The following is a 21,672-nucleotide window of genomic DNA, read 5'->3' as shown; positions in this document are numbered from 1 at the left end:
GGCTCATTGTCCCTTGTGTGTAGGATACAGGCAACGTTGTCCCTGAGAGATTTTCCAAAACTCCAGCCAGCCATGGGATGCTACACCACTGAAATCAGGAGTGCAAAGTCTAATGTTGCTTTCAGCCCTTGTTCTGTTCAGCACAAGCCAGCAAAGGTTGGAGACAGTGTTCGTGTGTTCAGGTTAGGATTTTGCCTTTCACTGAGACTTCTGAAGTGGAAGTTGGACCCTTCTGAAAATTCAGAAGAGCTGAATTGCATCTTAGACAGCTGGTGTTGGGTACTTAAATGAGCGTGGCTAATGAAATATATATATTGAGTTTTTATTGTACTGTGACTTGTAAATCATACCTTATATAATCAGTGTAACATCTCATTAAAGAACTAGATTGAGCCTGAGGAGCTAAAGAGGAGGGGAGCTCTAGACAGAGCAGAAGGCAAAAAGGAGTCAGGTGTATTCCTATAGGTGATGAGATCACATGTATCACATGTGCAAATGTAATTCATAGGCAGATGACACAAAATTATGTTTTTCTCTTTGTACTATTTCACAGTTTATGTGTGTAATATATGGTATAATCATCTTTCTCTTTAATCTTTTATTATCTTTTATCAGACCAAAATGAAGTGTGAAAATAGATGGCTATTAAATGTAAACACCGACAACTCTTCAAAAGGTTCCCTTTCCCTTGCTTCCCTTTCCATATTCTCAGCAGAAGGATGAAAAGTTCTGTAGATGCTTTAAAACTGTACCGAGTCTTTTGACACATGGCATGTTCCTCCCCAGGAATTAGCAAAAGAGCTGATAGATATAGACCAGATATTTAACCTTTGCCACCAGAGGTGTTAGTGTTTAAGGAGTATTGTTCAGGAAATGAGAACATCCCAATAATTGGTGAAATAAAGATTACAGAACATTACTTTTTATGTGAAATTCTAAAATTATATTTACTGGCCAATTCACAGAAAGTGCTGTAGTGACCACAAAAATGAATCTGGTTTTATACATGTACAGATGTACAGGCCAAGTTTTAAAATAACAGATCTATTTCCATTATGCATTTAATCAATGATGTGGGAAACGTATGGATATTAACAATCTCAAATTCATAAATGACTGTGCAAATTGACATGGCTTTTATGAAATATACCACTACGCCATGGAAGGGGTTTTGTACAACTTATTCCCACTATATGTAAAGTTAGGTTTCCTGTACTTTACTGTGTGTCAAAATTTACTGTACATTTTCATAAAGAAAAGGTTGTTTTTTTTAAAAAAAACCCAACCAGCAGAGTTGTATCTGTGTTCAAAAATCTTTTCATTTCATATTCACCTTTTTAATTGCATATAGTCATTTAATTCATCATTCTTCATAAATTGTATAGATTCACACTTTCATAAATGCATTTAGCATCTGCAACAAGACATTTCAAAATGTGGTTTATGATTGTTTCACATATACATTAAGATATTTTATATGATGAGCATCTCTCCTGGACTGAAGAGTCTGTTGTTTTGAGACACACTTAAGGGGTCACAACTATACAGGATATGTTCATTTGAATACCATCTGGTATATTTTTTATTATCAATAGAAGTGGCCACAACTACACAGAGATTGGACTGCTAGGAAACAATCCCAAGCTACAAAATACATGCTACCGGCTGCAGTTACTGCTCCTCAACAAGAACGAATGCATCAACGTGGAAGCAAATATGGGAAATGATGGACAGTGTGTGAAAAGTTCTACATTTTTGCAAGCAGATGAAGTATCGTTTTTATTGTCAAGCTATGATGAAATATGAAATAGAATTGTCCCAGCCAATTAGAGCTCAGAGCTGTGACATTCAACATGATGAGATTATTTCTCAGCTCTTCAAAATCCTACACTCTCAATAACATATTTAATAACTATATGGTTAATTCTAACTACAAACATCCCCTTCCACCAAACTCCAACAATATTCAGGGTGAATGTCTGATTCCTGCTCTGCTGCTCATCACAACTTACGTCATGTTTTACAGTTCCTTGCTCAGGAATTCCTCTTCTTTTTTCTCTCCCTTTGTGTTGCAACCTCACCTCGCAAAGCTTAGTCATCTCCCCACCTAGTCTATTAGACTTAAGTTACTCTTCATGCAGTTATTAACTTACTCTTCATGCAATGGCTGGTTTTGGAAAGGTGGGCAGAAAAGTGACAGGAAGCTATAATGACACAGATTTTTTTAGAAAATTGAAAGGTATTTCCACTATGTTTTCTCATCCATTGTATCAGCCGATGCCAAGGTAGTCATCTTTGTTTGATCCTGTGACCTAAAACCACTGATGGCAATCTGTCATTCCCTACAATATTATTTCTACAATGCTAGTTGGCACCTATTAGGGACAGAGATGTGCTGAGGGAAGTGTGTAGTACCCTTAAGTCAACACCAGAAAGCTTAGTGTGCCTGCTCTCCCTTTTACATCAACCCTTTTAGACAGAGCAAATGAGGGAGACAGTTTTATTTCACTTGGGTCTAAGTGATGCAGTGGGCCTTTGAGCACAAGGATTTCAGTTCTGTTTTGGCTTTCAGGTACAGAAGGTTGGGGTAGAAGAAGGAAATACATCAATTAAAAGACCCAAGCTGACCTTGTACATCCTTCCTGTTTGCCTGTGTAATCAGGCTTCTGAGCCAGAGAACAGAGGCTTGCTTGAGGCATGCTTGAAAACTAACCATATAGTCACCGTGCCAGTCAGAGACCATAATCGCATTGCAAATTTGCAATATAATGTTAGGCATGGCAGTACTCAGAAAAGTTGGCACAATTCTATTTCTTTGCAGCAGTTAACGTATGGCTAGAAATCCGGAGTACTTGTTTTAGAAAGTAGGTGCATTCTACGAATGAGATTTGAGGAGAAACAACATATACTGATCTGTCTTAAAGGAATGTTTGGTAATAGTTACTGGTTAGTGTAGGGACACTGAAAAGCATGGGCACATGAATGACAGTGTCTGTTTTCAAGTTAATGATGACAATCTAAATTTTAACAAATTACTACTTTGTATTATTGTTTGGTTGGCTCCAATGTTTATTGCTTGGCTTTGTTAAATCATACCAACATAAAAGACACTGCCAAATTCATATTGTATGAGAACTTATCCATAGAGCACAGCAAAGATTTTTTTAAAAATCAAGTTTCAATATAAATTTATTATTTAACCTTTGACAACTTATACAGTGACACACACCAACACAGAGCACTTTAACAGAGTGAACTGACCGTGACTAATTTAAGGAATTACCAGGTTTAGATTTTTTTAAAAATCAATTTTCAATATAAATTTATTATTTAACCTTTGACAACTTATACAGTGACACACACCAACACAGAGCACTTTAACAGAGTGAACTGACCGTGACTAATTTAAGGAATTACCAGGTTTTTTAGTTTGTGTATTAATAACATTTCATGAAAAGGTAAGAAATGTGAGACTGGAGGAATGAATTGGGAGGAGGAGGGATTCACAGGCTCTCTAATAAATGACCAAAAGCAATGAACTTGATTACTATCTAAAAATATTCAAAGGATATAAATCATGGTTAGAGGAATTATTTAGGGTGGTGCAAAAGGGTATAACTGGGACTAATGAGATAAAAATTACAAAAAGGATTATTTAAATTCATTATCAGGAAAAGTTTTCTAATGGTGAATTCTAATAGACTGTAGAATAATCTCCCAGGGGAAGCAGTAGAAGCTTCAGGCTTAGAAATATTTCCATAAATTGAAACACCCCTGCCCCTAACTCTAGAAAATATATTCTAGGGAACAGTTCTGCACTGTTAGCATAATACTCTACCTGTACTACTTTTTTCTTTCTGTCTATTAATCTTCATTTCTAGGATTTAATGAGTCTAGCAGCAACTTCTAAACACACTGAAATTTAGATTAAACAGTTATTAGGAATCCTAACCATAGTGTGTATTACTCTGCAAAGCAATAACCCACTCTGGTATATCTTTCCATCCCTGTTGCGATGACCCTTTGAACAGAACTGCCTGTTAAGCACAGTCAAGTATTTACTCAGGATTCTGGTGGTGCAGTATTTACAACAGAATATAAAAAAAAATCTTTTGAGAAGTACCTCACATTTTTTGGATCAATTTGTGGAGGATCTAACAATAAGCATACCAGTGGTTGGTTCTGAGAATGGAGGTAATAGCTGCTTCAGCTCTCAGAATTGTTCAGGGATGATCATTATCCTTGAAAATTTTTTGTACCTTGTGTATTTTCAAAAATCAAGATTCCTAGCTATGTGATCATTGAGGAAATTGGATCATTAGCAAAAGTTTACTTAAGGGCCTTTGCAACATGGAGTACAGTCTTTCTTGGGTGTTCCCAGTTCCTCATCCAACCTATGGAGTATGTTGGTTGTAGAAAATCTCTAAAACTAATCAACACAGTTGTCTGTGTGCAAAAGTTCTGTTTCTTACCTCAAATTAAAATGTGTGGTAACTGTACCATTACCTTTGGGTCACTACAGACAAACCGTTTTGGCCCAAATCTCCATGGGCCTGCCTTGGCCGTAAAGCATTTCCTACTTAATGTAGGCACAGCGTAGCAACATTCGTCATGGTCTTGCTCCCTTCCCAGCTCTGCCGGAGGTAGCGTAACTGTAACTAATGAAGCAGCTACAGACAGCAGCAACCATGCTAAACAACTTAAGGTTCTAGTTCATTACCACAACCACCACCTCCATGCTGGGAATGGTTAGGTGATTTTTTTTGTATACATATATATATATATAGGTATACACACACATATGCACGCGCACATATACACATGGTCATCTCAGAACCTCTCAACATCCTATATTCGTTTTCCTTCTTGTTGATTTCGATAGCTGTCAGTTCTGGACATGAAAATAGCATGTTTCCATTTTCTTAGTTTGACACTCAAGCTTTTAATCTCTCTTGTTTCTAGAAGATTAAATTCCAGCTTTTTTCACATCAACTAGAAACCTTAACTCTTTCCATCTGTTATTCATGCGTTATTCTCTCTACCTCCCTGTTCACACTTCCCTAAATAATAATTCAATTTTCTAAAAGAACTGACTGGTTGATCCATTCCACATTCCAAAGAGCATGCCCAGTTAAAACAACCATCCACCTTCTCATCTATACGTGTGCACCTTAAGCAGATTGTAGACAAAAATTTGGTGCTAGTTTCAGTACTGGTTTGAAATGTCATTGTAGTCACAGACTTGGTCAGGTTATCCGATCAAGTCTTTTGTATCTGTTTATATGTTTAGGGGAGGCAGGAGTAGAAAGAAAAAAGACATTCTAATTTTAACAATTTGTTTGTTTTATTTTTCCTTAGGATATCCCGAAAACTTCAGCCAAAAATTATTTTATGGGTTAATACACCTAAAGGAGCCTGAAAGAACTTTATATCCACTTAGGAAGTTAAACGCCTCTGAAAACCCAAAACTGTATCCAGATTTATACAAAAAGAATAGGGAGGGCAGCAGAAAGGCCTTTTACTCCCATGAAATTTTCTGGTTTCTAAGGTTTGAGGATAGAATACAATTGTAAAACCTTTGTCCCCCATTTGGAGACAGCTTCTCTTTGCATTTGGCAGGCTTTATGCACCTTGCCTAGTGAAAGCTGCACTCTTTTATTGTACAATGTACTTAGCTGGGGGAAAAAAAAAATTCTTCTGCTTCTTTATTCTCAGCACAGGCATAAATACTGGCAATACACGGCCCTGTAGCTTCAACAGCTGATGAATGCACAATTTCCGCACGAGTTAGAGTTGAAAATAGGAGTGAGGGCTTTTTCTGAACTCTGTTTTACATGTTTGTAATGTTTCAAACTATTGTGTTTCTTAGGCAATAACTAATGAAACAAGAGCCCAAAGTTCTTGACTGTAACCATCGTGTCATTCATTTTGCGTGTGTATAGGGTGCTCCACAATGGACGGCTGTAAGTAGAGCTGCAACAGAATTACTGAATCGTAACACCACCAAGCTCTTTGACAGTGCTTTTCATCTACAGGGCTCACAGTACTTTGCGGAGGATGTCAGTATCATTATTCCTATTTACAAGCAGAGAAATGGAAACTGTAACTAGTGAACCACTGTCGATACCTACTCAAAAGGCAGCAAAATGCCTCTAAGGAAAAAGGGTACCCTATCTGGTAACATCACCAGGAATGAAGTTATGAACACACAAAGCCTCCTGGATTCATTTTCTTGTGTTAAGCTTCAATAATGTGGGTTAGAATTGTTTATTATTTTAAAACATTTTGTTAGACAGAGGTTTATGAAATTAAAGCCCTTGCTCCCCTTTCACTTTTGCTCTGTTTGAGCATTGTGAATTTTTATTTTATGATCAGGTCTTCTTGGGGGGGGGGTGGGTTTTTTGGGGGGGGGGGGGGGAAGAAGGGAGGGAAAAAACACCCATACCAGGCTTGTACCTTGTTACTTGTACAAAGGTAATGAAGTATAATTACCTCCTGAGATATCGCTGGAGTAATTTTCCTGATAGATTTAGCAGAAAGATTTGTTGAGATTGGGTGTGTTAACAGAGTATGTGTTTTACTCTGCTGTAGCTTTAGTGGTCATCCTTCAAACCTGTCTTTATTCTCCACACTAATAAAAAAGAATCTGGATTCCAGGAGAGACTAACCAAAAAAAGCCCCCCAAACAACAAAACACCCTAGTGCTAAAGCAAACAGTCTGATCACTGGCTGCACTTTCTTTTGTTGGTTCATCTGACACTGTCATCTCCTTCACTGGAAATCTGAAGCATGCAGAATTAAGGGACCCGATACATTTTAGCTTACAGCACTCTCCACACTGCCTGTTATGCTTTGTTTTTTTAAAAAAACATTTGACCCAAATGTACAAAGATAGTACAGGATCACCATTTGCTTCTGGGTGCTGTAGAAAGTATTTGTATTATTGCACTTACTGCAAAGTGTTGCATGGTTTGGACATAAGCATGGGAGTGTCGGGTTTTTTTGGCAACACCCAGAGCTTTGAGGGACAAGGGTGGCTGTCATTCTTATGGCTGTTTGGAGGGGCACTTTTACGCTATGAGGTGTGCAGATTCTGTGGGCAATGAGGATGTGGCATGAACAAAGCTTGCCATCTTTCTCAGCTTAGCCTGAGGAGGCAGAAACCTAATGCTATTATATGGTTGGTGATACTGGTTGAAACATGAGGAAGATCGTATTTACATAGCACAGTATTACATACAATTAACAGTAACATTTTTAGTCGCTTCAAAGGTGCTTTTACTTTTGCTGTCTTTGACAGTCCTGGTTTTTTTTATTTCTATCTCCTCCTTAGATTTGCCCAACTGGTGTACGAGAACTGCCTTAAGCAGATATTAAGTAAAGGTCAGCAGCTACAGGGATCATCCAGAGGTGCATTAATCAATCCCAAGGCTTACAGTCAAAAGTAAGTGAAATATCAAGATGAGGCTACTGCACATCCAGGTTCCCCCAGATATTTCCACTTTTTTTGTTCAGTAATTTTATCAGGGCAGAACCAGAGTTCGTTGGCCATTTATCTATGATTGATTTCCAGCTAGCCAGCAAGATGACTAGCATCTGACTGGGAGCCTAAAAAGCCATAAATTGGCCCATTTTAAGGGCATATATGCTATATACTTTGATTCCAACATTTCCAGATAGTCTCAGAGCAACTCTATATGTGCTGCCTGAATCCATGCAGCTTCACAGAAAATGCTGGATAAAACAAGAGGTGTATTTCCAATCTAGGTGGTTTTTTTATATATATATATATATATATATAAAAAATATATATACACACACACACATACATTATTACTTAAAATTTGTATGTATACAAACTGTTATATATATGCAATATAATGTGCCAGTCTGTGTACGTTCTTTCAAAATTCTACTCATATCACTGTTACTTCTCAGTCTGGCAACTGTTAGTATTTGTCCAAATTTTATTTCATGAATTTTTTTTTTTTCAACACCAGAATTTCATCAAGAAACAAGTATCTAAGTATATTTCAAACACCTTTTTACAAGCTGTAACACCTTTATTTTTCTGCCAAATGAGCTGTTTTCTTGCTGCTAACCTCTTGGTGCTTTTTAAGAGTAGTGCAGAAATAGTATACAGCATACATCCAGGAAACAGCTACATTCCACAGAGGTGAAGCAGATTTGCAAAAAAAAAAAAAAATTAGGATGTTAGTCATGATGTTAGACACCGAGATTTTTAGGAATTGGCTCCTTGCCTACTGCTAGATTCCTGGAAATTGTTTATATGGAAAGTGTATTTTGCTATGAGGTTTTATTGTCATTTTCAATAAGCATACAAAAACTGGTGGGGATATACTGGTATCGAGATATTTAATCTAGTCAGTATGTGTGAATTAAGGGAAGAGGAGACTTTTTTGAAGTCCTGGAGATGTCCTCACAGTTTAATTGCCTCTCCCTCTCCAAGTATCCATATGCTTTTGCAAACATCCTTAATTTTGGTATTATAATGTATATTCCAGGCTACCAGGAGCAGCTCCATGGGTCCATCCCACCAGACCTTCACCCACTGTCACCTCAGTAAAGTCTTTCATTCTCCTCTTCTGCTAATCATGTAAGGTGGTGGACATGAATGGGGTGGTGCATGTGCTGGCACCAAAACTTCCAGACGAGGAAGTGTCGTGTCCCAACCTGCTGGGATCCCCACCAGGTAAAAGCATCAGAGCTGCCCCTCGGGTTACAGATCAGAGAAAGAGACAGCTGAGACACAAATTAGGTGCAGGGCTCAAAAGGGGTTGCCAAAGTAAAGTAAGCGCTGCTACTGAATTACCCTCTGACCAGTCCTTAATCTGGGGCTACTCATGTCCCACGGCATTATTTTCAGCTTAGGGTCAGGCAGGGACAGCTCCTGCAATGGAGACAGTGGATTTCATCCCCACTAGAGGAACTTTATAACCCTCTGACCTTTTCTGAGTCTTACTTTCTTCCTGAATGAAGTAAGGATGGTGCACGTGCTCGCAGCAAGCCCAGCACTGCAACACATGAGAAAGGGAAATAAACTGCACCTTCCCATTATCTCCTAGCAGGGGAAATCATTACCAGTTAAAAAGCAGTCGAGCTACCACTGCAGGATATTATTGCCTGTTTGAATGAACAAATAACAACATTTTATTTTAATTAGTATTAAAGATGTCATGAACCCTATGCGTCTATTTCTAATTTGAACTGGTGTCAGCCAATGCAGTAAATATTGAGATTAATGTCAACTGTGCATTTTAGGATTTACTTGCAAAGATAAAAGACCTGTGGAGGGGGTAGAAGTGAAAAAGAAATGTGAGCTATTGATCACAAAAAGCAACTTAGGCAGTTATAGTAATTCAGATAACACAGTGTATCACCATCTTGAATTTGCATTTGTAGGTTTTGCAGCTTTTCCCAGCCTTAGATTAGAATTTCAAAAATTTAAAGGCATTCATGTGATGTCATTTTAGACCACTAGCGTCACGGATTCCTGATGTCACGTATTACAGGTACCTCTTCAGAGACTTTTTTTGGATGCACTTGTTTATTGCTACTGTAAAAAAGCCACCTTTATTTGTGTGTCTTCATAGCTCAACCTTGCAAGTGGGCTAAGGATAAACATTACATCGTAAAGAGCCAGACACTGCAGTTGCCATTTCAGAGTCTGTAGCATAAACACTTTTTTCAGAGAGGAAAAGAGAGATTTTTGGTTTCTGATTGGGGAAAAAAAAAAGAGAGTGTGTGTGTGTATATGCACGTATATGTGTATATGTTCTGGTTTGGTTTTAAGCAAGTAGTTTACACCAAAAAATAATTCATGGAAGGGAGGAAATATTGTTAAAATTATTTCAGAAAAAGTGGTATTTCTATGTTATTCTACTAGTAGGCTTTTTGCTCATGAAGCCATTGCTGTCAACATCTATACAAATATTCTAATTCTAAGGTTCATTTTGTGAAGAAGTATCTCATTCTCACTAACATTTTGTGAAGAGGATTTTTCTGTTTATTTGAATGAAAAATGCTGCATAACGCACTCCACTGAGTAATCTAAAATAAGTACAGTGATACATTTTAATTTGCTGCATATCTTGTTGCAAACCAAATTTTAGTGATAACACACATGCCTGTATTACTTTGCTTAGGTTTAAAAATGTAGGTTTATTTACAGTAGAGAAAATATTTTGTTTGCTTCTTGTGTAATGTACCAGCATGACCTGAAAAGATTTGCTTCCAGTAACAAAAAGATAAAAATCTATTTGATGGAGAAACACACTGATGAAGACATGAACGTATAAAAGAATTAAAGGCTGTCAATAAGGTTGTAAATTGCTGTTTTTAAGTTGCTCTTATGTTTGGTGTGATAACACAATAATAATAATCAGGAATAACAGAACCTTTAAAAATAATTTAAGTCCAGTTTTAAATCTGAGATTGACATTTAAATATCTACTTTTAATTTTAGATCTTTTTTTTTCTGAGCAGAAAGCTGTGCTGATATGTGCTGGTAACAAGCATCATGAAGACCCTGCTTCATGTCACTAACAAAGATTAACACTAGGAAATTATTTAAGATACTAGGATGTTAGGAAATGATCTAACATAAAATTTATTTTCAAGATATTAAGAAATTTTAAAATTAATTTTTTATTAAACAGAAATTTTGGCCAAGTTTACAGTCTTTATTCCTGCAGATAAATTGTATTTATGTGGGCTTGATTCTGCAAATATTCTTGTAAGTTTAACACATGTGAGAGACCAGAATAAAAATAAAACAGGACTGCTCACATAAGAAAACTTCTATATTGCCAGTCTTAACAATCATGTGCCAACAAGAAAAAAGAGCATGAAGATCTCTAATTTTAAAATTAATTTAGAGTTATTTTCATTTACTTTCTAGTTATTAAACTGCAAGGTCTAGTTGCTGTCAGTCTTTCCCTGCAACTATCAGATGCAGAAACTGGAATTAAAAGAACCCCCAAACCCCCAATATATTCTCTATATTCCAAGACATTCAGGAGCTGCTAATAATTTAGTATTGAGGGAGGTGGATACCCTCAAGGTTGCTCAAGGTACTCTTTGTAGTATCAACTACCATTCATGGGTGCTCCAGAAGGTCCTGTTGTGGCAAGGCTGACTGCTTGTTTTGCTGGGAGAGAGGAGAAGAGAAGAGGAAGCAGCTCATTTTAAACAGCAAATTACAAAAGCAAAAGCAAAAGTCCGTGATGAAATTGTAAAGAAAAGAAGTACTTAGCGAAAAACCAGACAAGCCACTAGGCAGCATTCACTTCCATGCCATTTTGTTTTTTATGCATTACAGCAGTTATCCTAGCAAGTGCTGCATCATTTGGTATGCAGAGCATTTGAAGATGCAAAGATAATTAAGGAAAGGGGACAAAAAACACACCACACAGACTTAGCAACACATTGTATGTAGCTTTCCTTTTTTTTTTTTTTTTCTTTTTAAACAGTGTTTAAGAAAAATATGCTGTGTTACCGTAACAAACTAAAATACTCTCTCAACCTCTTAAGAGTTTAGTTTTTGTTTTCACTTCTTTTGGTTCCAGGTAGGTTTTATTTGTTCTTGTTCTATGTTATAGAACCTTTTCTCAACATTAATGGCTTCAGGAAGAAGAAATAAGGGAGAATTATGAGCACAAAAGAGAGCTGACAGTTGTGTACGTGTGTTGTCACTTTCTCTTGTGCCACTCAGGTGGGTAAGGGTACAGAAGAAAATAGGGCATAATGTTTTATAGAATACAGTCAGACAGGAATTCCAGCTGGCATTCGCTAAAGCAAAAGGGAACATTTTCCTCATGTAAAATCATTGTTTAAATCCCAACCATACATAGCTATGGAATAACGGGGTCACTTATTTTCCGCTACTTCAGTAAGATACTGCAGCAAGCTAATGATTTTACAAGACAGACGGTTTAAAGCATCGATTTGCTGCAAATTGCTCAATCCATAACTAATGAGCAGCTCTACAGGTTTTCAGTAAATCAATCCCATTAGAATTTACAGTTTGCATAAGATCATATTACTCAATCTGTGGACACAGAACGATTTTTTTTTTTTTTGTAACCTTCAGCAGCCCCTTGTTGTTGCTGTTTTTTTAAACTCTCTTAAGTTTCTATGGGTGGGCTGGATAAAACCCCTGTCTTGAGGGTTCTGACAGCATGCCTGAAAAATACACTGTCCACTTCTACACAGGCACATATGCATCCCCTGTCAAGTCCTAGATATTCCCTTGTAGAAGACAGTTAACATCCAAAAGGCAGGATGAGACGACAAATGGAATTCTGTCTCTGTCACCTGTAGCACTAAAACTCTGCCCCAGTTTGAAGATGGATTAAATTTTACACCTGTAAGAGTGTGAAGTCAAATGGCAACTGTTATTTGGACCCACACAAGTAATTCTTCATAACAAGCTGAAATCTCTCCTGTATGAAAAAATAGCAAAGGCAAAAACCTCTATGGATTGAGAGACAGGACTTTTGTCACATATCTGTGGTATAGAAACAGGAAATTGAAAACTATACTTGCTAACAGATCAAGCTCTAGATTACTTTATTACTGGTGACGCCAGTATGTTTGTACCATGTTTTCTCCGGGCTTTGTAAGAAAAGGGTCAGGTCTCATTATCAATTACTACAACAAGATCATTTTAGCCAGAACAGTTACAGGCAAGCAGAAGTTCAAATCCTGTCAATGAATTCATAGACTCTGAAAAAACATTGTATTGGTTGTTACAAAAGAGCAATGTGGCTGGAGGGCTGTTAGTACGGGAGTGTTGAATCATCCCACTCCAACTGCTCTTGCCTGGTGGCATTCTGTTTGTCTTCCTTTTGGACAATCACTTCCTCTTCTTCCTCCTCCTCCTCCTCCTCTTCACTTTCATCTGATTCAGCACTCGTCGTGTCTTCCTCTTCATCTTCTAGGTCTTCTTCCTCACTCTCCTCTTCTGTCTGGTGAGGCTTTTCATATTTCTACAGTACATTTAAAGAAATGAAAGAGAGACAGTAGAAGAAAAGTGCCTTCTTGCTAGCCAGTGGCTGTGAGAATGTAAGCATTTATTCCAGATTTAGAAACTCCTAACATGCTGGGAAAATCTGCTTTCCATCATTATGTGACTATTAGGCATCAAATGGGATACAATTCAGTAGCAAATATTCAAAAACTACTGTAACAAGAATGGAATGTCAATAAGCAATAGCTTTGTTAGTCAAGCTGCCAAAATTTAACCCTTCAATGTCAGTTCCTTTAAACTGCTGATCATTTCCCATCCTTTTAGTGTATTAGTGCTTACATTAAAAAGTTAAAAACAAAGTAACTGTGTTTACCTTGGGTACCTAGGGTGCAAATATGGATGGAGAGGAAGTGGTGTTGTGCCCAAGAATTCTTCACCATCCTATTTAGTAATTATGTATGACAACAAATATTAAGTGCTCAATTACATACTATCATGGTGTGTGGAGCTGAAAACTGAGATGGGGTCCTGAGTGTACGTACATACAACTGTTCTGACAAGCCTAAACGAGTGTATGCTGATGAAAGAGGCTTAAAACTCACTGCTACGTAAGCTACCAGCCCAGACAGTAACTCCTGGGAGTATTATGATATAATACTATGCCTCAGTTATATACCTCCATGGGGTTGACGGTAATAGTCAGAGCAGAATCATCCCAATCCATTTCATTTTCTTTACTTCCGTCGTTGTCTGCAGAGCTGTGCTGATGAGCTGTCCGAATTCGATAGACCCCCAAAGTTATGATGAAAATGAGTATGCTCACACAGGTTATGATAACGATAGTAGCCACACTTGGAACAACTGGAACAAAAGGTGGAGAAGGGAATGGGCTTATATTTGTGGAACAAATTGCCTACAAAACACTAAATACATTGTCTGTTTTTTCCCTTCAGCACCTCTTCGTTTGGATTGAGAATTGGCACAGCCATCTGCCATGTGCCTGGGACTACAGAAAGCGTTGACAAGTGCCCACCTACTAAGGCAGAGCATACACGAATGGTGTTTACAGATATAACGAGTATTATAAATCATAACTAAAAAGTGAGTATGCCTGCCATTTGTTCTTTAAGCCACTTTATTACAGAAGACGAGTAGTCAATCAGTGCTGAATCAATTCGTTCCAGAACAAGTGTTTTTGCAATAAGGTTCAGTTATCATGTTGTCCCCTTCTGATTACAGCTGAGAAGTTAACCTCACTTGTGAGAAAAAGTATACCTCAGAGCTTGTATTTTCAAAGGTTTCAAACACTTCTACTGTGATTTAAATCTCAACCTCCAAGAAATAAAATAACACATTGCTACTCTATTTGCCTGTGTTACAACCTTCCTGGGAGACTCTTGAGGATTCAAGACATTTTTCCTCACTGTGCTGTTGCACTCTGAGAAGCCTCTGTCTCCACCTAGTCACAGGAAGAAATCTCTCTGAACTACTCTTACATTATCAGCTCCATAATTAGGTTAGTGGAGAAGTGCTACCTAGGTACTGCAGTTCCAGGAGCTATAGTAGTTCTGTACCCCATTTTATCGCCTTGCCCTGCCTGTAAGAATGGAACACAAATCAGAACAATATTCAAGTCAAGAAGAAAGAACTAGTTTGCAATAGTTCACTTTGTAAAAATTCAGTTTCATTTTGGTAAAATGTCTGTACAAGTGTACAGGAAAATACAGTAATTTTCTAAGCATAACTGTATATAACTACTTATAACTACCTACACTTTACATCAGCTTTACTTCTTTACATATGTATCATTCAGCTAAAAGGATTTCAGAATCCAGCATTTAAACAGGTATCTTTGCCCTGGGTTTAACTTCATTGAAGAGGATTCAGATTTGGGTATATATTTTGACTCATGTAGTCTAAAAATTCAATTTAAATTCTATATTTGATATATACTAATGCCCCCTGCACGTGGCTAGGTGGACCTGTCTTCTCTCCAGGAAGTTCCAGACTGAGGCCTGGACAGCAGCTAACAGAAGCACCACAGCAATTACATATTTAAAAAATAATACAAACATTTCCTTTTGCTTAGAAAGGGGTGGGCAGAAATTAATATGCCATAGAAATACAGATGTACAAAGACAATATGAGCATAAATATTATCCTTCATAGCATTCAATACTAGAAACCAGACATTTTCTTAACTGTGTGTGTCAGAGTACGGAACCTTTAATGAAGACTTTAAAAAAGGATACCAGTTTTTAATTACAAAGTACCTCCTCCTCAGAAAGAAGAGAATTCAATGTTACCTTCATTCATACCTGTGCAGTGATCTCTGTGAGGTTTCACAAGCTGTAACTATGGACTTCAGGGCTTTATTTGTTGACCAGGCTGAATCAGAAGGGAAATACCGACATACCAGAACCGTTACGAGCAGTCTCTGTAAAGTCATCACATACCTGAGTTGTGAACAGCACTTATGCTTCCCTCTGGGTGGTGGACAGATTGGAGAAATTGTGGTTGTACTATCATATGATTTACATGGTCCATGAAGTTGGAGTTGGAGCTGTGTAGAATATTAACCTGGCACAAGAGAAAAATAAGAGAACAGATACTAAAAAGTGCTCTATAATTCCAAACCTGCTGGCTCCATACATTACATTAAACTATGAAATTCATCAGCTGATAGGAACATTATTATATAAATCTTAAAGGCCAAATTCACTTTTTTTATGCCAGTGAAAAATACACAGGTTAATATATTTCTCATTTCTAGCATTAAAAAATGCATTCTAACATTTCTAGCTGTAGACTATGAAGTGGCACAGAAAAGGATTTTTTTGGTTTACCTGTCTGGATAAGTAGTGACGTCTTTTTCGCTATACTACTCAGCTTATAGGTGTTCCCTGACAGTTAGTGGGAGATTTGTCAGTCTGAACACTGACAGAGAATGTATCAAACTCATTGTGTTTAAAACCAAAACAGTAAGAGAGAATTAAAAGAGGTTTCGGTTCTTCCTGCATCCTTACTTTCAGAGTGACTTTCTTTGAAGATACCATATCAGTTCTCTGTCCTACCGATAGTTATGTTATAAGCAAAAACCCTGAAGTCATTGTCAGGGCTGCAGAATGCTAAGGTGAAAAGAATTTTCAATACAATGTAAACATGTAAAAACTTATAGAACCCATTATTAAGTTTTAAGCCTATTGCTAAGAAGGTCCTGCCCTTTCCTGTAGTTACTTGGTACCCGGGTTTCTAGGCTGGATAAGTTGGTTCTTCAGAATAGGTTCATGATTCCTGCTGAGGTGCATCAGCAGTAATTCTCAGTCCCTGAGCCATTGTGCTGCACTGGACTTAGTACCAGCACACATAAGCTCAGGAGAGCTATCTAAATATCCCTGTGGTAACTGACCATGTCTAGGTAGTGGATCCAAGAGAATATGACAGATGAAGTCCATCCTATGCGTTCGTTACCTGTATACTGACTTTCCTCCTCAAAGAAATCTGAAATCATGTAAATTACCAGGAATGATCTCCATCTGATGAAGAACAAATTATAAAACTTATTGTAAGGGGGTAGTGCTTGGAGAAACTGAAAAGGTGAATGCTGCAGGAAAGAAAAGTATGTCAGGTTAAGTTAAAAAATAACTAATCTAAGAAAAATAATGAGGCTGTAATGATTTACTTTCGAGCAGGTATATAAATCTTCAAAAAGACCCGTAGGAGATTTTACGTCATAGAAAAACAATGATGATGACCTTAGCCTCCATTCTGCTTGAACAGGAGTAATTCTTTGTGTTAGTGGAGTTCTAAAGAAGGGACGTCATCTTACATATGCAGCAGAATAGAGCGACCCACACTGAGGAATGCCCACAGGAGAAGTCAACTTCCTGTTTGAATGGAACTTAGAATTTTTCCTCTATTTCATTACAGTTACCACAACATGTCAATCATTTTACATATTTTAAAGAAAACTTGATGTCGCTGAAGGTAAGGCTAGTGCTCAGCCTCAGTGCTGGAAAAGAAAACTTGACTAAATGATTGCTTACCTCCAAGTTAAATTCATTGCTAGTGTAACGTCCATTTAGCTCTGAGCACTTGACTCTGAACTTTCTGTCAAAGGTGGCAGAAGTGTACCAGTTACGATATCGAATCTGCCGAAGAACCTGTTCATAGTTGTGCATGCTGTCCACACCTGAAATGGTGGTAGAGCAGTAATAATCTCAAGGACATGCTATGTAACAAATGCTCTGTGCAGTACAGGAGAAATCAAATGTTCACAGAAAATACAAAATTTGGCAGAATGATCTGAAAATGGCAGCGCATCAAATATTCCCTGATAGAGCCTCTGGCTGATCCTAAATTATGTGAGAATAGTTTTTGGAAATGAATGTAGGTCCATAATGGAGAGGAACAAATGCAACAGCAAAGATTTAGAATAAAATATTTAGTAACCGAAAAAAATGGCCAGTGAGTTACCAGCACTGTGCAGGAGCACTGAGGAATCCCCTCATTCCCATGTTCCACTGTGGTGGTCCACCAGAACCCCCACATTTAAAGAAAGCAGTGTTGTTATTTTCCTTATTTGGGGAGTAGCAGGAGGTATGCTGAGATCAAGATAAAGCTGTGCTGCATTCCAAAGGATAAACACAGCACACCCAGAGATCAAGAAGTGACTATGCTTTTTGGGACACAGTCTCTCCTGGAATATTTTATGGCTAGCACATCACAAATTTCTGTCTAATTTCTTACAAATTAGTCCTTTCATTCCAATAATGTAATTGTTGGAATTGGGAATTGTATTGGGAAGAAACAAGGGAAAGCAAGGTCTATGAACATACCATAGATTGAATATCCTGCTGTGGAATTTGTGGCATCTAGATGTTTTCCTTGAAGCTCCACATGATCTAGTTCTAAACACTCTTTTTCAGGATCTAGTTCTGCGCCAATGACCAAAATATCACAGAAATCCAAGTTGTGGAGCATTTCCTCTAATACCACTGGCTTATTGGCTGTGAACACATGGCATATACCATGAAAAAAAGAAGAAAGAAACTAAGATAAATGATCACAGAACAGCTCAGTCATTTTATGTGCTTTGCATCAGGGCTTTCAATTTTTGCAAAGATGGCTGAATTGTTTTTTGCCGATATTAAACACAGCACACTTGTAGCAAATCAAAAGAGAAGTGTCTGGCCTGTTCAGGTGCTATGATGATGAAGGCCTACAAATACGTAGTGAGATAGAAAATATATCGCACTGTAATAAAAGGCATCCAAGAACAGCACTGGAAGTAGAAAACTGAAATTTGATTGTGGAAATAAATTCATGTAAACAAGTCTGTTTTTCAATACTGTATTGATACCAGGTTGGGATCACACATTCATTCTTTTCTCAAGGAAAACCGAACTGGAAAAATACATGTCAAATTTATCTATGCTTGGATGATTCTCTCAGTTACTCTATGGCCCATAAAGAACTTGCATGAGAAAGAACATGGCCGTCTTCCAAGAACATGGTATTATCATAAATGGCAAGATCCTGTGTTGTGTGACTTGGAGAAACTGAGTTGTAAACTGTAAACGTATCCTTCAGTACATATGATTAAAAAAAATAATTCTGTCGCTGGAAAAAGAGTAGCATATCAATTTAATATTTTAATTCTCTGGCTAACTTAGCACAGAGTCTCTGGCAAGACTGCTTAACCAGCTCCCTGAGGCTACTGTAGACGTGGAGACTGCTGTCTTGGAACTTTGTGCCCATTTTGCGGATTTCATTTTAGAGGGTGCATGGGGAAGAAAGGCACAGACAGAAAAGTCTTATGCCCTAGATTCCCAACTCCTGGTACAGTCAATTTGGGTATCTGAACTCTATGTACAAGTCTAACTTACTTATACAAAAATGCAGACCCAACTCAAATTTGCAGGATAGGCAAATCTGAATATTGCTAAGGCTGAAGAGCTGGACTATTTCATGGGAAGCTATGAGAGATAGGCAAGAGCTGGGCTGCAGAGCGAGGGAAAAGCCTGAACTGGTCAGCTTTGCTGCTCTGGCTGTCAGTGGGCAAACAGGAGAGGTAGGGGCAGCAATTTTAGCTATTGTCAGGGTCCCACTGCTTTCTTTACTGAGGCAGGACAAGCAGCAACATATTGGCATTCCGGGGGCCCTCTGCAGGAAAATAAGGCCTCAGAGCCATAGTCATGCTGCTGCCCGTGACAACTGCCTGATCTGCTTCTGATGAGAGACAGGATGAGAGACAGACCTAACTGGTCCTGGGACTGGGGAATACACGGTGACTAAATCAGCCTTCTCAGCCTTGCCATGTGCATCTCTGCTACAGTCATGATAATCAGGTTATGTAAATCCCCAATAAGCGGAAAAATAGCTATAGGTAGATATAGGTCAAGATTTATGGCTGTCTTTGCCTTTGTCACACAATATCTGGGCTGAAATCATGATTCAAGCTTATAATGCAGGAATTGAGACTTAGAATTCAATAATCTTTTGCAAAACACAGTTATTGCCAAAGCCAATTACTATCTATCCATTTTAACCCCTCTTAGTGGAAACAAACAAAAGATGGCACATTAGGAGGTACCTGACTTTCAAGGAATTAAACAGTAGTTTAAGAAATGCTGCTATGTTCCTTTTCAAGGTGAGACTCAGGCTTTTTAGGTTACAAGGTGCTACAACAGTAATTATGTCAATAATTGTATTGGGAAAAATTGGGATAGACGAAATTTATGAATTAAACTGGAGGGCAGTAGTTCCTAATTCACTGAACAGTTTTGAAGATGTCATAACATTTAGGGACATGGAGCGTCATACATGCATTGTGTCTTAAGTGACAGATAATGATCACTCTTTTCTATGCAAGAATTCTTTTTTTTACATACTGTAATTGTATGCAGTTGATATTATGATATGATAGACTTTCCAGCCTTCAGAGGACAGATGCGATTTCAGGCAAGTGATAAGCAGCATTGTTACAAAGCATGGCTTCAGGGAATCCATGCCCTACGCTTGCACATCATCAGCGATTTTATCTTTTCAAGAGATGTACATCTAGTTGCTGCTTATTCTAGTCCAACAAATATTGTTTAGAGTGATTCCTCAGATTACTAGGCTTTTTCATTTACCTTGCACACAAACATCCAAATGAAAGATTCCTTTATAGACAATTATTTTAAACCTTACTTATATTTTTGAACATTCACCTCGTGTCAAATAATACACACATTGCTCAGCATCAGAATAAACTGCCATCATTGAAAAAAATCTTTGCAAATTATTATATTTACATTATATAGATGGGGAACTGAGGCACAAGATTACTTTCTCAAGTATTGCCCACAAGTCAGTAGCAGAGCTGGAAATATAAGAACAGACTAAAACTCCAACTATTAGTCAATTACTGCTTTCCACTTTATCAGTACAATTAACAAAAATCTGTTACAAATAGAGAGATTCTAATGAAAATATGTTATTCAATGGAATATGTAAAGAAGAGTGGAAAGCAATTATTCTGAAGTAGGTGAGACACTAAATGGAAAAGCTGCTTTTTTTGAAGCGCATACTGATCTATCACTATTTGACATATTTTTCAATGTGTTCAATTGAATGTCTTCAGTACAGCATTACTGCTGCCTAACATTGCCTGAAGTAATCTGGGTGAAGTGACTTCCTTTGTTTGCGCTATCCTTTAAAAAAATGTGAGGGGTCATGTTACAGAGTAAGTAATAATATTTAAAAGAAATCCACAAACCTCTGTCATGTTCTTTTAAGTCCACTGGATGCTCCATTTTAGTGACCGTGCTGACAATCCTGATGTCAGGTAACAAAAGAACACCTCTTTCACTTTCGAATTGTGCAGCTGGTCTAGCAAAGTGGTCCATCCCACTTATTGTAATCTTGGGCTCATTGGCCTGAAACACCATTACATATGCATCTATGTCTGGGATACTAATGCAGACATCTTCACCAAAACATCTGAAAAATATATTAGTCATTAACTGCATGTAACACATTGCACATCAGAGGTGTGTAGCACTTGCACTGCCCAAAACCCACCTGATGGCTCTCATCCTTTTGTATTGTCTCAGATCCGTCTATTCCATACTTTGACACTGCCATACATAAGGACATGCATCTGTACCACCATGTACATAGGCCAGCAGTGACAGTAACAGCTCTGTTCCTCTCATCCCCTCCCACATTCACAACTACTGAAATTATGTAGGGACAGCTTAGCAAACAGATTCATGACAAGGTCAGTCTTCAGTAAGGTCACTGCGAGAATAATATTTTCATGTTTGACATTTCACAAAGTAGTGAACGGTTAAAAAAAATTAAAGTTAATTAGATGATAACAACTAACTTTAGTAAACCTAACATTAAATTCTCAAAGCGATATCTAATGAATATAATATGGCTATCTTGTCATGTGTGAATAAAAGGGCCTAATTATCCATTTAAATTGGACCCATCATGAACTCATTCTGGCACCCCCCAGTATTTACTGGGGACAAAAGGGGCCTGTATTAGCATTTCCATCTGAATCAGCACTGTGCTTTGGAAGTGACTCTCCTGACAAACTCTACCTGACTTCATCCAGGTACAAGGCTTGGGCCAGCCTTGGAGTGTGCAAACTGGACTGCCTCCAGCAAAACTACATCAGAAAATGC

At 37.8% G+C, this 21,672-nt stretch overlaps 1 protein-coding gene across 1 annotated transcript in view; it reads right to left on the bottom strand.

Annotated features, from left to right (window-relative positions):
• Positions 1-11,489: 11,489 nt before the first annotated feature.
• Positions 11,490-21,672, bottom strand: part of CLSTN2 (calsyntenin 2) — a 287,789-nt gene continuing 277,606 nt past the window's right edge. The window contains exons 14-19 of the mRNA XM_009273362.1: positions 20,754-20,977; positions 17,830-18,000; positions 17,038-17,183; positions 15,448-15,571; positions 13,668-13,852; positions 11,490-13,010 (exon numbers count right to left, since the gene is read on the bottom strand). Of these exons, the coding sequence (XP_009271637.1) occupies positions 12,801-13,010; positions 13,668-13,852; positions 15,448-15,571; positions 17,038-17,183; positions 17,830-18,000; positions 20,754-20,977 (1,060 nt within the window). The 3' untranslated portion in view covers positions 11,490-12,800. The remainder of the gene's footprint in view (positions 13,011-13,667; positions 13,853-15,447; positions 15,572-17,037; positions 17,184-17,829; positions 18,001-20,753; positions 20,978-21,672) is intronic.

The sequence above is a fragment of the Aptenodytes forsteri genome, unplaced genomic scaffold (genome assembly GCF_000699145.1).
Source record: "Aptenodytes forsteri isolate BGI_AS27 unplaced genomic scaffold, ASM69914v1 Scaffold382, whole genome shotgun sequence".
NCBI lineage: Eukaryota > Metazoa > Chordata > Aves > Sphenisciformes > Spheniscidae > Aptenodytes > Aptenodytes forsteri.
This window is presented reverse-complemented; position numbering and strand designations above follow the sequence as displayed.